The sequence below is a fragment of the Onthophagus taurus genome, chromosome 3 (genome assembly GCF_036711975.1).
Source record: "Onthophagus taurus isolate NC chromosome 3, IU_Otau_3.0, whole genome shotgun sequence".
Classification (NCBI taxonomy): Eukaryota; Metazoa; Arthropoda; class Insecta; order Coleoptera; family Scarabaeidae; genus Onthophagus; species Onthophagus taurus.
The window spans coordinates 26654722-26670599 of NC_091968.1; the positions used below are offsets into that span (position 1 = coordinate 26654722).

General features: G+C 25.5%; 1 protein-coding gene across 3 annotated transcripts in view; it reads right to left on the reverse strand.

Moving 5' to 3' along the window:
* Positions 1-15878, reverse strand: part of LOC111422454 (NDT-like domain-containg protein raw) — a 38028-nt gene that overhangs the window by 16729 nt on the left and 5421 nt on the right. For 2 of the 3 annotated variants that reach the window (XM_071195560.1, XM_071195559.1), the window contains exon 2: positions 4688-4797. In XM_071195560.1, the coding sequence (XP_071051661.1) occupies positions 4688-4797 (110 nt within the window). Of the gene's footprint in view, positions 1-4687; positions 4798-5390; positions 5559-15878 lie in introns of those variants that run through there. The other variant, XM_071195561.1, reaches the window with a different exon arrangement.

The window sequence follows — 15878 nt, forward strand, 5'->3', positions numbered from 1 at the left end:
AATGATTTTTTTATTAAATTAAAGCTTAAACTTTGATCTTTGCTTCTATGCATAATTATTAATACGTTTGATGATAAAGTTTTTTTGTAAAATCGAAAAATGTCAATGTTTTAATTGTAGGAAAAATTGAAAATCTTTGTTAAACTTTAAAAAATCATACCAACTTTATTTTTAGGAACTAAGAAATGATTTTTTTATTAAATTAAAGCTTAAACTTTGATCTTTGCTTCTATGCATAATTATTAATACGTTTGATGATAAAGTTTTTTTGTAAAATCGAAAAATGTCAATGTTTTAATTGTAGGAAAAATTGAAAATCTTTGTTAAACTTTAAAAAATCATACCAACTTTATTTTTAGGAACTAAGAAATGATTTTTTTATTAAATTAAAGCTTAAACTTTGATCTTTGCTTCTATGCATAATTATTAATACGTTTGATGATAAAGTTTTTTTGTAAAATCGAAAAATGTCAATGTTTTAATTGTAGGAAAAATTGAAAATCTTTGTTAAACTTTAAAAAATCATACCAACTTTATTTTTAGGAACTAAGAAATGATTTTTTTATTAAATTAAAGCTTAAACTTTGATCTTTGCTTCTATGCATAATTATTAATACGTTTGATGATAAAGTTTTTTTGTAAAATCGAAAAACATCAATGTTTAATTGTAGCAGAAATCAAAAATCTTTGTTAAACTTTAAAAAATCATACCAACTTTATTTTTAGGAACTAAGAAATGATTTTTTTATTAAATTAAAGCTTAAACTTTGATCTTTGCTTCTATGCATAATTATTAATACGTTTGATGATAAAGTTTTTTTGTAAAATCGAAAAACGTCAATGTTTAATTGTAGCAAAAATTGAAAATCTTTGTTAAACTTTAAAAAATCATACCAACTTTAATTTTAGGAACTAAGAAATGATTTTTTTATTAAATTAAAGCTTAAACTTTGAGCTTTGGTTCTATGCATAATAAGTAATACGTTTGATGATAAAGTTTTTTTGTAAAATCGAAAAACGTCTATGTTTAATTGTAGCAGAAATCAAAAATCTTTGTTAAACTTTAAAAAATCATACCGATTTTATTTTTAGGAACTAAGAAATGATTTTTTTATTAAATTAAAGCTTAAACTTAGATCTTTGCATCTATGCATAATTATTAATACGGTTGATGATAAAGTTTTTTTGTAAAATCGAAAAACTTCAATGTTTAATTGTAGCAAAAATTGAAAATCTTTGCCAAACTTTAAAAAATCATACCAACTTTATTTTTAGGAACTAAGAAATGATTTTTTTATTAAATTAAAGCTTAAACTTTGATCTTTGTTTCTATGCATAATAAGTAATACGTTTGATGATAAAGATTTTTTGTAAAATCGAAAAACGTCAATGTTTAATTGTAGGAAAAATCAAAAATCTTTGTTAAACTTTAAAAAATCATACCAACTTTAATTTTAGGAACTAAGAAATGATTCTTTTATTAAATTAAAGCTTAAACTTTGAGCTTTGGTTCAATGCATAATTATTAATACGTTTGATGATAAAGTTTTTTTGTAAAATCGAAAAATGTCAATATTTAATTGTAGGAAAAATCAAAAATCTTTGTTAAACTTTAAAAAATCATACCAACTTTAATTTTAGGAACTAAGAAATGATTTTATTATTAAATTAAAGCTTAAGCTTTGATCTTTGCTTCTATGCATAATTATTAATACGTTTGATAATAAAGTTTTTTTGTAAAATCGAAAAACGTCAATGTTTAATTTAGCAGAAATCGAAAAACTTTGTTAAACTTTAAAAAATCATACCGGCTTTATTTTTAGGAACTAAGAAATGATTTTTTTATTAAATTAAAGCTTAAACTTTGAGCTTTGCTTCTATGCATAATTATTAATACGTTTGATAATAAAGTTTTTTTGTAAAATCGGAATACGTCAATGTTTAATTGTAGCAGAAATCGAAAATCGTTGTTAAACTTTAAAAAATCATACCGACTTTATTTTTAGGAACTAAGACATGATTCTTTTATTAAATTAAAGCTTAAACTTTGATCTTTGCTTCTATGCATAATTATTAATACGTTTGATAATAAAGTTTTTTTGTAAAATCGAAAAACGTGAATGTTTAATTGTAGGAAAAATCAAAAATCTTTGTTAAACTTTAAAAAATCATACCAACTTTAATTTTAGGAACTAAGAAGTGATTTTTTTATTAAATTAAAGCTTAAACTTTGAGCTTTACTTGCATGCATAATTATTAATACGTTTAATGATAAAGTTTTTTTGTAAAATCGAAAAACGTCAATTTATCATTGTAGCAAAAATTGAAAATCTTTGTTAAACTTTAAAAAATTATACCAACTTTAATTTTAGGAACTAAGAAATGATTTTTTTATTAAATTAAAGCTTAAACTTTGAGCTTTACTTGCATGCATAATTATTAATACGTTTGATGATAAAGTTTTTTTGTAAAATCGAAAAACGTCAATGCTTAATTGTAGCAGAAATCGAAAATCTTTGTTAAACTTTAAAAAATTATACCGACTTTATTTTTAGGAACTAAGACATGATTTTTTTATTAAATTAAAGCTTAAAGTTTTATCTTTGCTTCTATGCATAATTATTAATACGTTTAATAATAAAGTTTTTTGGAAAATTAAAAAACTTCAATGTTTAATTGTAGCAAAAATTGAAAATCTTTGCCAAACTTTAAAAAATCATACCAACTTTATTTTTAGGAACTAAGAAATGATTTTTTTATTAAATTAAAGCTTAAACTTTGAGATTTGCTTCTATGCATAATTATTAATACGTTTGATAATAAAGTTTTTTTGCAAAATCGAAAAATGTCAATGTTTAATTGTAGCAGAAATTGAAAATCTTTGTTAAACTCAAAAAAATCATACCAACATTAATTTTAGGAACTAAGACATGATTTTTTTATTAACTTAAGGCTTAAACTTTGAGCTTTGCTTGCATGCATAATTATTAATACGTTTGATGAAAAAGTTTTTTTGTAAAATCGAAAAACGTCAATGTTTAATTGTAGCAGAAATCGAAAATCTTTGTTAAACTTTAAAAAATCATACCAACTTTATTTTTAGGAACTAAGAAATGATTTTTTTATTAAATTAAAGCTTAAACTTTGATCCTTGCTTATATGCATAATTATTAATACGTTTGATAATAAAGTTTTTTTGTAAAATCGAAAAAGGTCAATGTTTAATTGTAGCAAAAATTGAAAATCTTTGTTAAACTTTAAAAAATCATACCGACTTTAACTTTAGGAACTAAGAAATGATTCTTTTATTAAATTAAAGCTTAAACTTTGATCTTTGCTTCTATGCATAATTATTAATACGTTTGATGATAAAGTTTTTTTGTAAAATCGAAAAACATCAATGCTTAATTGTAGCAGAAATCGAAAATCTTTGTTAAACTTTAAAAAATTATACCGACTTTATTTTTGGGAACTAAGAAATGATTTTTTTATTAAATTAAAGCTTAAACTTTGATCTTTGCTTCTATGCATAATTATTAATACGTTTAATAATAAAGTTTTTTGGAAAATTAAAAAACTTCAATGTTTAATTGTAGCAAAAACTGAAAATCTTTGCCAAACTTTAAAAAATCATACCAACTTTATTTTTGGGAACTAAGAAATGATTTTTTTATTAAATTAAAGCTTAAACTTTGATCTTTGCTTCTATGCATAATTATTAATACGTTTGATAATAAAGTTTTTTTGTAAAATCGAAAAATGTCAATGTTTAATTGTAGGTAAAATCAAAAATCTTTGTTAAACTTTAAAAAATCATACCAACTTTAATTTTAAGAACTAAGACATGATTTTTTTATTAAATTAAAGCTTAAACTTTGATCTTTGCTTCTATGCATAATTATTAATACGTTTGATGATAAAGTTTTTTTGTAAAATCGAAAAACGTCAATGTTTTTTTCAAATGTAGGAAAAATTGACAATCTTTCTTAAACTTTAAAAAATCATACCCACTTTAATTTTAGGAATGAAGAAATGATTCTTTTATTAAATTAAAGCTTAAACTATGATCTTTGCTTCTATGCATAATTATTAATACGTTTGATAATAAAGTTTTTTTGTAAAATCGAAAAACTTCAATGTTTAATTGTAGCAAAAATTGAAAATCTTTGTTAAACTTTAAAAAAGCACACCGACTTTCTTTTTAGGAACTAAGAAATGATTTTTTTATTAAATTAAAGCTTAAACTTTGATCTTTGCTACGGCTAAACCCGAATAATTCTAGTTCTTGGTTTAGCGCTGCATAACAATTAAAACTAGAACTAACACTAGACCTAGAACTAGAATCATTCGGGTTTAGCCGCACGTCTCTAAAGACGGCTAAACCCGAATGTTTCTAGTTCTAGGTCTAGTGTTAGTTCTGGTGCTAGTGTTAGCCTAATTTTATTTGTTATTCAGCGCTACATTGTTGTATATTTTTATTGAGCTATAACTCACACGTTCCGCATATTGATCCGTTATATCGAGTTTTTACTGTAATATCAAATTATATTAGCATGTTGCATTTTATGTAGGACAAAGTAATTAGGTACTCCCTGGTTTTTATGAAAATATATTTTTGTATATTGCATCTTAATAGAAATTCACTGTAGATATAAAAATAAAAAATTAGATTAAAAATTTCAATTACCTAGTTGTTTGGACGGAAACAGATCTATATCGTGAAAAAATGGTAAAACGTTTTCTTCGGTGATGTATTGAGTATTCCCCAACCGTCCGCTGATTGCATTGTAAATTTCTCTGAAATCAAAAATTAACTCGATTACTTTAAATTGTTTTTATTTCCGATTACAATTACAAAAGAATCCAAAATAATCTAACACTTAACAACACGATCGACTGCATTCTCGAAAAGCTTACGCTCAACTAACGAAGTCAAGAAAATGTTATCAAGAGTTAGAGTTTATCAAACTGAATAAAAAAGAGATAACTTCAAATTTTTGAAATTTTCATAAAAATGGCGCGTAATAATCAAAAAAACACGCCAAGTTTAATAATTAGATGGATTACTCAAGTGTTTCGTTGTAAGCGGTCGTTTATAAAGACGCATTTTACTAATTATGTCGTTAGGATCGTTGAGGACGTTAATTGGTGGATGAGTTACGGCTTTCTTGTGTATCTCTTGTAAACAAATATGTAGGTAGTAGTTAAAAACGGTTATAAACAACGTTTACACCTCATTAATATCTTTCTTTAATTGACTTATAAAATTTGTAATATGTCAAATTTGACGTATCAAAGAATTTAATTGTAATATGTCAAATTTGACGTTTCTTTGCCAACTTAAGAAAATTTAGGTTAGGTTATTTGATTTAAATTGATTTCTTTATTACCTGTTATTGCAAGGCATTCTTTATGAAACGAAATTCCCAATTAAATTTTAAATAACTCAACTACATAAAATAAACACAAAACAGAAACGAATTACAAACAATTACAACAACAAAAATCGACGAAAACGCGACGTCAAACGATCATTTACAAGAGCTTTAACAATTCCGACTGTGAACTGGTTCTCATTTTCAATGACGAAATGTTTTTATTACGCTCGCCCCTCTCCAACACAACAAAACGAGACTAAAAGGAAGACTACTTCCACTTCAACTTTATATATTATCCCGCTTAAAAAAAAAATAGTAAAGCAGGAAATAGCAGGAATTTTTTTATCATAAATTCCCAGCATTTCTATCTATGCAGTATCTCAGCAACTTAGTAAATAGGATACTATATTCTTACTAAACGGTTTTAACTTACTCTTTTTTCTTTTTCCGGTATGTAAAAAAATAATTAAGGAAATTATTGGAAAGAATTTATCTCAACTTTGACGTTTAATTAATTTGACATTTCTGGTTATCTTTTAGAGCCAACCCTAAAAAAATAAAAATTACCAAAAAAAAATTTATATTTATTTAAATAATTTTAATATTAATTTATAATCTCATCCAATAAATAAATAAACGGTTTTAACTTTTTTTTTTCTTTTTCCGGTATATAAAAAAATTGTCAATGAAATTAAGAAAGAATTTATATCAAATGTGATGTTTGATTAATTTGACATTTTTGGTTATCTTTTAGAGCCAACCCTAAAAAAATAAAAATTCCGAAAAAAAAATTATATTAATTTAAATAATTTAATACGTTAAATTTTAAAATTAATTTATAATCTCATCCAAAAACACATCATTTGACGAATATTTCTAGTTCTAGTGTTAGTTCTAGTTTTAATTGTTATGACAAATGATTCTAGTTCTTGGTCTAGCGCTGCATAACAATTAAAACTAGAACTAACACTAGAACTAGAAATATTCGTCAAATGATGTGTTTTTGGATGAGATTACAAATTAATGTTATAATTTAACTTATTAAATTATTTAAATTAATATAAATTTTTTTTGGGAATTTTTATTTTTTTAGGGTTGGCTCTAAAAGATAACCAGAAATGTCAAATTAATTAAACGTCAAATTTGATATATGCAAATTCTTTCTAAGAACTTAATGAATCTTAATTATTTAAAAAAATGGTATGTTATGTCACATCTCATTTCGTTTTTTTTGTTGTTTTAAACAGGATGTTAAAGTAAACCGTAAGTAAAAGAAATTGTCTCACGTTACTGTTTATTTTTATTTTATCAATGAGTCTCTTCCGTCCTATACTAATGCTTAGATTGAACTTTTTTATACCGCACACAAATTACCATCAATGACGCTTTTGTTACTTTTGTTACATATTCTCGATGAATGAAACTAAGTAGCAACAATGTAACAAATAGTAATTGATAAGAAAATGTGTCTCTTAAAATGATTCATAAATTGTTTAATGAATTAAAATTTGTTTAATAATTAAACTATGTTTTTGTTTTGTTTTAGATTCGTCAACAAAAGGAAACATTATCAACAACAAATTTAGAAAATTGTGTCAATGTCTGGTTCTTTGACTTCAATTTCTTTCAAAACCGATTCGTTCAAGGCGAAAGGAAAGTATCAAGGTAAGAATTAAGTTAAGGAAGAAAATGTTATAACAAAAAGAGTCGCTTTTGAAACAATTTAAGTAAAAAAAAAAAAGAAATGACTCATTATTTCAGTAATTTTTCTGTGTAACTCGTATGAAACTATAATACACGTCATCCACGTTTATTACTTAATTATTTAATAGGAAATATCTAACAATTACAATAAAAACGTTATTTTTTGTGAGTTGGCAACATTAAAATATTTGACATTTGATAAATTTCGTAGGTTAATAATAATAGTAGTTAATAAATATCGTGTAAAACCGAATAAACCACAAAAAACTAACCGCCGGCGTCGCTTAATCAAAAAAAAAAAATTAATAGAAAGAAACATAAAACGCAACGCAATGTTGTCATTTAAAACTTATTCATAGCCATAAAAAGATTATGTTTCACAAAGCTGATTTCAGCTTCCTGTCTTTTTTAATTCGCCAATCTAAGTCCACAAAACCCGATAACGTTAAATTAAAAAAAAAAATTAAAAGCATCAGATTTTATAATGTGTATATTAGAAGTATACATGTAAAAAAAAGTCATGATAAGGCGCCGATTTTCTTATCAAATTACTGAGCTAATATTTAATTTTGACTCGATGATATCATCAACATCTTACACACCACTTCTTTTATAATTAGGTAAATTGTAATACGATTTTCTATTTCAATTCAAAAGGTAAAAGGTAACTTTTTCCCATTTATATCCTCATGTTGAACACTTTCTTAGCTATTATATTCTATTCTTCTTTCATTCGAACCAGATGACCATACCAATTTTGTTGTTTTCCCTCTATTTCCTGTATCAGAGGGTTCAAGTTTAGTTCTTCCCTGATGTTCTTGTTCTTTCTGGTTTTACTGCCGTAACTTTTCATCTTTACTGCTGTTATTTTTGATTTGTACAACATTCTCCAAGTTTCTGATCCACAATTTTATTAAGTGTGAGTTTATTGATTAAGTGTGATTGCATTTTTGCTTTAGTACCAGGCAAGGGCTCCTCTTTGAATTAGGTTGGGTTTGGTTAAGTTAGTACTTTACTTTAGGTTAAACAAATCATTAATACAATATCTTCAATCTTAATATCAAAACTTGGAATTATCGCTAATTTATCATAGATGGCGTCTTATCTACTTACGTCAAAATTGACACAAATGTCAAGTTTTGAAGTTGTATCGCATAGAAAAAGATCTAATTTAAAGCAGGAAACGCGTCAAAATAATATCCACGTGTCATATCCATAAGTCTAATCCGTCCCTATATCCCGGATTTGGACTGATATCAACAATAAATGTACTAGGTGGCGCAAAATTCATCGGCCTATTGATGAGCAATGCTGATGGTTATCTTATATTGATAAATTACATTATTTAACTTTTCAATTCAATAAGATCTCAGAGTTTGCAATAATCATACAACCATCAGAAACTCCAGGAAATTTTTGTATAACTCATTGAAGTCCAGAAATATGAATCATTTTCATTAGAAATTTTAAACATTTGTATTCCGACGGGTTCGCCTTCCTAATACAGAGAATTTTAGTACACTAAAACTAGACCTAGAACTAGAAAGTATCGGGTTTAGATGACGTCTTCAGACAAAGTTTTTTTGTAAAATCGAAAAACGTCAATGTTTAATTGTAGCAGAAATCAAAAATCTTTGTTAAACTTTAAAAAATCATACCGACTTTATTTTTAGGAACTAAGACATGATTTTTTTATTAAATTAAAGCTTAAACTTTGAGCTTTGGTTCTATGCATAATTATTAATACGTTTGATGACAAAGTTTTTTTGTAAAATCGAAAAACGTCAATGTTTAATTGTAGCAGAAATTGAAAAACTTTGTTTAACTTTAAAAAATCATACCGACTTTATTTTTGGGAACTAAGACATGATTTTTTTATTAAATTAAAGCTTAAAGTTTGAGCTTTGCTTCTATGCATAATTATTAATACGTTTGATGATAAAGTTTTTTTGTAAAATCGAAAAACGTCAATGTTTAATTGTAGCAGAAATTGAAAAACTTTGTTTAACTTTAAAAAATCATATCGACTTTATTTTTGGGAACTAAGACATGATTTTTTTATTAAATTAAAGCTTAAAGTTTGAGCTTTGCTTCTATGCATAATTATTAATACGTTTGATGATAAAGTTTTTTTGTAAAATCGAAAAACGTCAATGTTTAATTGTAGCAGAAATTGAAAAACTTTGTTTAACTTTAAAAAATCATACCGACTTTATTTTTGGGAACTAAGACATGATTTTTTTATTAAATTAAAGCTTAAATTTTGATCTTTGTTTCTATGCATAATTATTAATACGTTTGATGATAAAGTATTTTTGTAAAATCGAAAAATGTCAATGTTTAATTGTAGCAGAAATTGAAAAACTTTGTTTAACTTTAAAAAATCATACCGACTTTATTTTTGGGAACTAAGACATGATTTTTTTATTAAATTAAAGCTTAAAGTTTGAGCTTTGCTTCTATGCATAATTATTAATACGTTTGATGATAAAGTTTTTTTGTAAAATCGAAAAACGTCAATGTTTAATTGTAGCAGAAATTGAAAAACTTTGTTTAACTTTAAAAAATCATATCGACTTTATTTTTGGGAACTAAGACATGATTTTTTTATTAAATTAAAGCTTAAAGTTTGAGCTTTGCTTCTATGCATAATTATTAATACGTTTGATGATAAAGTTTTTTTGTAAAATCGAAAAACGTCAATGTTTAATTGTAGCAGAAATTGAAAAACTTTGTTTAACTTTAAAAAATCATACCGACTTTATTTTTGGGAACTAAGACATGATTTTTTTATTAAATTAAAGCTTAAATTTTGATCTTTGTTTCTATGCATAATTATTAATACGTTTGATGATAAAGTATTTTTGTAAAATCGAAAAATGTCAATGTTTAATTGTAGCAGAAATTGAAAAACTTTGTTTAACTTTAAAAAATCATACCGACTTTATTTTTGGGAACTAAGACATGATTTTTTTATTAAATTAAAGCTTAAAGTTTGAGCTTTGCTTCTATGCATAATTATTAATACGTTTGATGATAAAGTTTTTTTGTAAAATCGAAAAACGTCAATGTTTAATTGTAGCAGAAATTGAAAAACTTTGTTTAACTTTAAAAAATCATATCGACTTTATTTTTGGGAACTAAGACATGATTTTTTTATTAAATTAAAGCTTAAAGTTTGAGCTTTGCTTCTATGCATAATTATTAATACGTTTGATGATAAAGTTTTTTTGTAAAATCGAAAAACGTCAATGTTTAATTGTAGCAGAAATTGAAAAACTTTGTTTAACTTTAAAAAATCATACCGACTTTATTTTTGGGAACTAAGACATGATTTTTTTATTAAATTAAAGCTTAAATTTTGATCTTTGTTTCTATGCATAATTATTAATACGTTTGATGATAAAGTATTTTTGTAAAATCGAAAAATGTCAATGTTTAATTGTAGCAGAAATTGAAAAACTTTGTTTAACTTTAAAAAATCATACCGACTTTATTTTTAGGAACTAAGACATGATTTTTTTATTAAATTAAAGCTTAAACTTTGAGCTTTGCTTCTAAGCATAATTATTAATACGTTTAATGAAAAAGTTTTTGTGTAAAATCGAAAAACGTAAATGTTTAATTTAGCAGAAATCGAAAATCTTTGTTAAACTTTAAAAAATCGTACCAACTTTAATTTTAGGAACTAAGAAATGATTTTTTTATTAAATTAAAGCTTAAACTTATAGCTTTGCTTCTATGCATAATTATTAATACGTTTGATGATAAAGTTTTTTTGTAAAATCGAAAAACGTCAATGTTTAATTTAGCAGAAATCGAAAATCTTTGTTAAACTTTAAAAAATCATACCGACTTTATTTTTAGGAACTAAGAAATGATTTTTTTATTAAATTAAAGCTTAAACTTTGATCTTTGCTTTTAAGCATAATTATTAATATGTTTGATAATAAAGTTTTTTTGTAAAATCGAAAAACGTCAATGTTTAATTGTAGCAGAAATCGAAAATCGTTGTTAAACTTTAAAAAATCATACCGACTTTATTTTTAGGAACTAAGAAATGATTTTTTTATTAAATTAAAGCTTAAACTTTGATCTTTGCTTCTAAGCATAATTATTAATACGTTTCATGATAAAGTTTTTTTGTAAAATCGAAAAACGTCAATGTTTAATTGTAGCAAAAATTGGAAATCTTTGTTAAACTTTAAAAAATCATCCCGTCTTTATTTTTAGGAACTAAGAAATGTTTGTTTTATTAAATTAAAGCTTAAACTTTGAGCTTTGTTTCTAAGCATAATTATTAATACGTTTGATAATAAAGTTTTTTTGTAAAATCGAAAAACGTCAATATTTAATTGTAGCAGAAATCGAAAATAGTTGTTAAACTTTAAAAAAATCATACCAACCTTATTTTTAGGAACTAAGAAATGATTTTTTTATTAAATTAAAGCTTAAACTTTGATCTTTGCTTCTAAGCATAATTATTAATACTTTTGATGATAAATTTTTTTTGTAAAATCGAAAAACGTCAATGTTTAATTTAGCAGAAATCGAAAATCCTTGTTAAACTTTAAAAAATCATACCGACTTTATTTTTAGGAACTAAGACATGACTTCTTTATTAAATTAAAGCTTAAACTTTGAGCTTTGCTTCTATGCATAATTATTAATACGTTTGATGATAAAGTTTTTTTGTAAAATCGAAAAACGTCAATATTTAATTGTAGAAATCGAAAATCGTTGTTAAACTTTAAAAAAATCATACCAACCTTATTTTTAGAAACTAAGAAATGATTTTTTTATTAAATTAAAGCTTAAACTTTGAGCTTTGCTTCTAAGCATAATTATTAATACGTTTAATGAAAAAGTTTTTTTGTAAAATCGAAAAACGTAAATGTTTAATTTAGCAGTAATCGAAAATCTTTGTTAAACTTTAAAAAAATCATACCGGCTTTATTTTTAGGAACTAAGAAATGATTCTTTTATTAAATTAAAGCTTAAACTTTGAGCTTTGCTTCTATGCATAATTATTAATACGTTTGATGAAAAAGTTTTTTTGTAAAATCGAAAAACGTCAATGTTTAATTGTAGCAGAAATCGAAAATCTTTGTTAAACTTTAAAAAATCATACCAACTTTATTTTTAGGAACTAAGAAATGATTTTTTTATTAAATTAAAGCTTAAACTTTGATCTTTGCTTCTAAGCATAATTATTAATACTTTTGATGATAAAGTTTTTTTGTAAAATCGAAAAACGTCAATGTTTAATTGTAGCAGAAATCGAAAATCGTTGTTAAACTTTAAAAAATCATACCGGCTTTATTTTTAGGAACTAAGAAATGATTTTTTTATTAAATTAAAACTTAAACTTTGAGCTTTGCTTTTATGCATAATTATTAATACGTTTGATGATAAAGTTTTTTTGTAAAATTGAAAAACGTCAATGTTTACTTGTAGCAGAAATTGAAAATCTTTGTTAAACTTTAAAAAATCATACCAACTTTATTTTTAGGAACTAAGAAATGATTTTTTTATTAAATTAAAGCTTAAACTTTGACCTTTGCTTCTATGCATAATTATTAATACGTTTGATGATAAAGTTTTTTTGTAAAATCGAAAATGTCAATATTTAATTGTAGCAGAAATCGAAAATCGTTGTTAAACTTTAAAAAAATCATACCAACCTTATTTTTAGGAACTAGTTCTTGGCCTAGCGCTGCATAACAATTAAAACTAAAACTAACACTAGACCTAGAACTAGAAAGTTTCGGGTTTAGCCGTCTTTAGAGACGTGCGGCTAAATCCGAATATTTCTAGTTTAATGTCTAGTGTTAGTTCTAGTTTTACACTATCACTAGAACTAATACAAGACCAAAAACTAGAATCATTCGGGTTTAGCCGTCTTGAGAGACGTGCGGCTAAACCCGAATGTTTCTAGTTCTCGGTCTAGTGTTAGTTCAAATTTTGCAACTAGAATTAACACAAGACTAAAATGCTATTAATGAATTTCTTGTTGGTTATCAATAATTTCCTGCTTTATGAGCTAATTGCGACATATTGAACAACACAAAGAACAGCTCATTTTATTTGTTTATTTATATTAATGATGAAAAATTACAAAACAATATCTGCTGACACCAATAAAACCCAAATAAGATTTTATTAAATCGATACGATAAAGTAATCTTGTTTTATCTAAACACAAAGTTTAACCGCAAGAAAGCTGTCTCCTTTTCGGGCCGTTTTGTTATGTCTACAAAAAAAAATAACAAAGAACGATTTATAAGATTACAAAGAAGTTGACTTAAGTAGATAAAAACTTAAATTGTTGTGATTTGGTAAACTAGCATAGATTAAATTAGTGGTTAAAAACTAAGTTAGGTTAAAACGAAATTACTTTACAACGAAAACTACTTTACAACCAAATTAAAGGTCCAATAAAAGCGAGAAGAAACCGTTTACTTTTTGTAAGAAAAAATTTTAAGTTTATTTACACAAATCATTCAACGTCGGATCATTTCAAATTTTTTTTATTAAACACAAAGACAACACTGAGATTATGGCCAATTTATGGCTCGAGCGGTTTATATTTAGACGTCCAACCGTGAGCAGTGTGTATGTTTTGTGTCGATAACCGTGACCCGATATTCTTTTAATAAATCCAATTTCGAGATTTTAGTTCAAATTCGATTTAAATTGTAAAACACAAAGAGAAGGGAAAAAAACGTTTGCGGTTTTTTGTACGTTTTAACATTAAACTGCTTTACTATTCTGTACAAAGCAAATTCATTTCGTATGATGTAATTTACCACTTTTATAGATTATTTTATCGTTTGAATATTTTCATTTTAATAAGTATTAATTTTTTTAGGTTAGTTTTGACGTTTAATTAATTTGACATTAGTTACTTTTTAGTGCCAACCATAAAAAATGAAAATTTTCTAAATTATTTTTATCAAATAAAAATGACGTTTCTTCATTTTTAGGTTATGTTAATTATTTATTTCGTTTTTCTTGGTTTAATATGATTAAATATTGGGGTAAAATGAAATAAACGATTTTAATTTTTTTAAAACGACCGAACGGGGCAACAGGAACATGATGTCATCGTTATTTTCAGTTCCTCCTGCGGGGCCGGCTACCTATAATTGGACGGCGGCGCTCACTGTTCTCTACGTTTTCTCTGTTTATAAGTTCAAAAGGCCCCGGCGCTTACACGTTTTCAATCGAATACCTTAAAAACTCTCAAAAGAATTTGTATACGAAAAGTTTTCACTTCTTAAAGCGCCAAAAAAGGGATAGACTTTAATGTTTAACACTTTTATGCGAGAACATAAACAAATCGGCTTCCTGCATTTCCCGAAAAGGAGCGTTACTTTACAAGAAGCGAGGTTGTGTTATAAACCAAGGTTATGACATTTTCCGGTATTGTATAAATTTGTTGTAAAAAATTTTATTTCCTGGTTGTATTGTTGATGCAAACGATTGTTATGAATGAAAATGAAATGATATTGAGCTGTTATCTCTTTAATGCGGGGAGATAAGAAAACCATTGTAATTCTGAGAAAACGCGAGGCAATTCTAAGAATTTAGGTTAAAATTCTAAGTATGTATTTACTCCGTTTTTTTATTTATTTTATAAAGTTGTAAAGTATTAGAGAAGTATAAGAACAATAAAGCGTCACTCACTTTAGATCACTTTGTAAATAGAAATAAATTAGATAGTAGATTCTTTGGCGTTTGCTCGCGTTTGCTTCTCGACCTCGACAAGGTTGTTGAATTGGATTCAAAACAAAAAAAAAAATTTTTAATATAAATGAAAATTCTTTAATATTTTTTTGCTTTCTCGGCCTCGACAAGGTTATTGGGTTGGAAGAAAAACGGTCTCTATTAAAATGCCACAATTAACTCTTTTTTTTGTACTTTCTCGTATATGTACCGTTTTAACGGCGCCAAATCAAATACAAAAACCTTTTGAACAGCGTTTACAAAGCACTTATCGCGTTGTTTATCACTTATCTATTTCGATTCTCATTGGATTGCGATGACACTATTTTTATAAAAATAAACGAAAATTAATGTGTAATAACAAAGCTGATAGAGACAATAACATTGTTTATATGTTAAGATAAAGGTTATAAAAATAAAACAATAAAGAAATTCAAAAAGTTAATACTAAAATTAAAGAAAAATGTTATAGATTATGATATCATCACTAATTTTAGTACATTTTAACGATAAGTTATTATGGACACGGAATATTATCTGAACGTTTTTATTGACGAGACAATCTACGTTTAGAAATTACATACAAACTCAAATTATACCAAAATTCCCGCAAACAAAAACTGCTTTGCAAATTTTTTTTAAAAACTTAAAAATTTTTAATTGGTACTAAAAGACATTAATGTCATCGATCGAAACAGTTTTGAAGAATGCTTATTATCATTAAGCCGAGGTCGCTTACGGCCGAGGCGCTACATCGATATCTTGTCCATAAGAAAATCAATAGTTCTCAACGATGTTTATAGTAATTAAGCCGAGGTCGCTTGCGACCTAGGCGCTACAATGATATCATGTCGATTTCTTATCGACAGTTCTCAACGATATTTAGAGTAACTAAGCCGAGGTCGATTGCGGCCGAGGCGCTACATCGATATCATGTTGAAAAGAAAATCAACAGTTTTCAACTATATTTATAGTAATTAAGCCGAGGTCGCTTGCGGCCGAGGCAGTACATCGATATCATGTTGATAAGAAAATCAACAGTTCTTAACGATACTCATAGTAATTTAG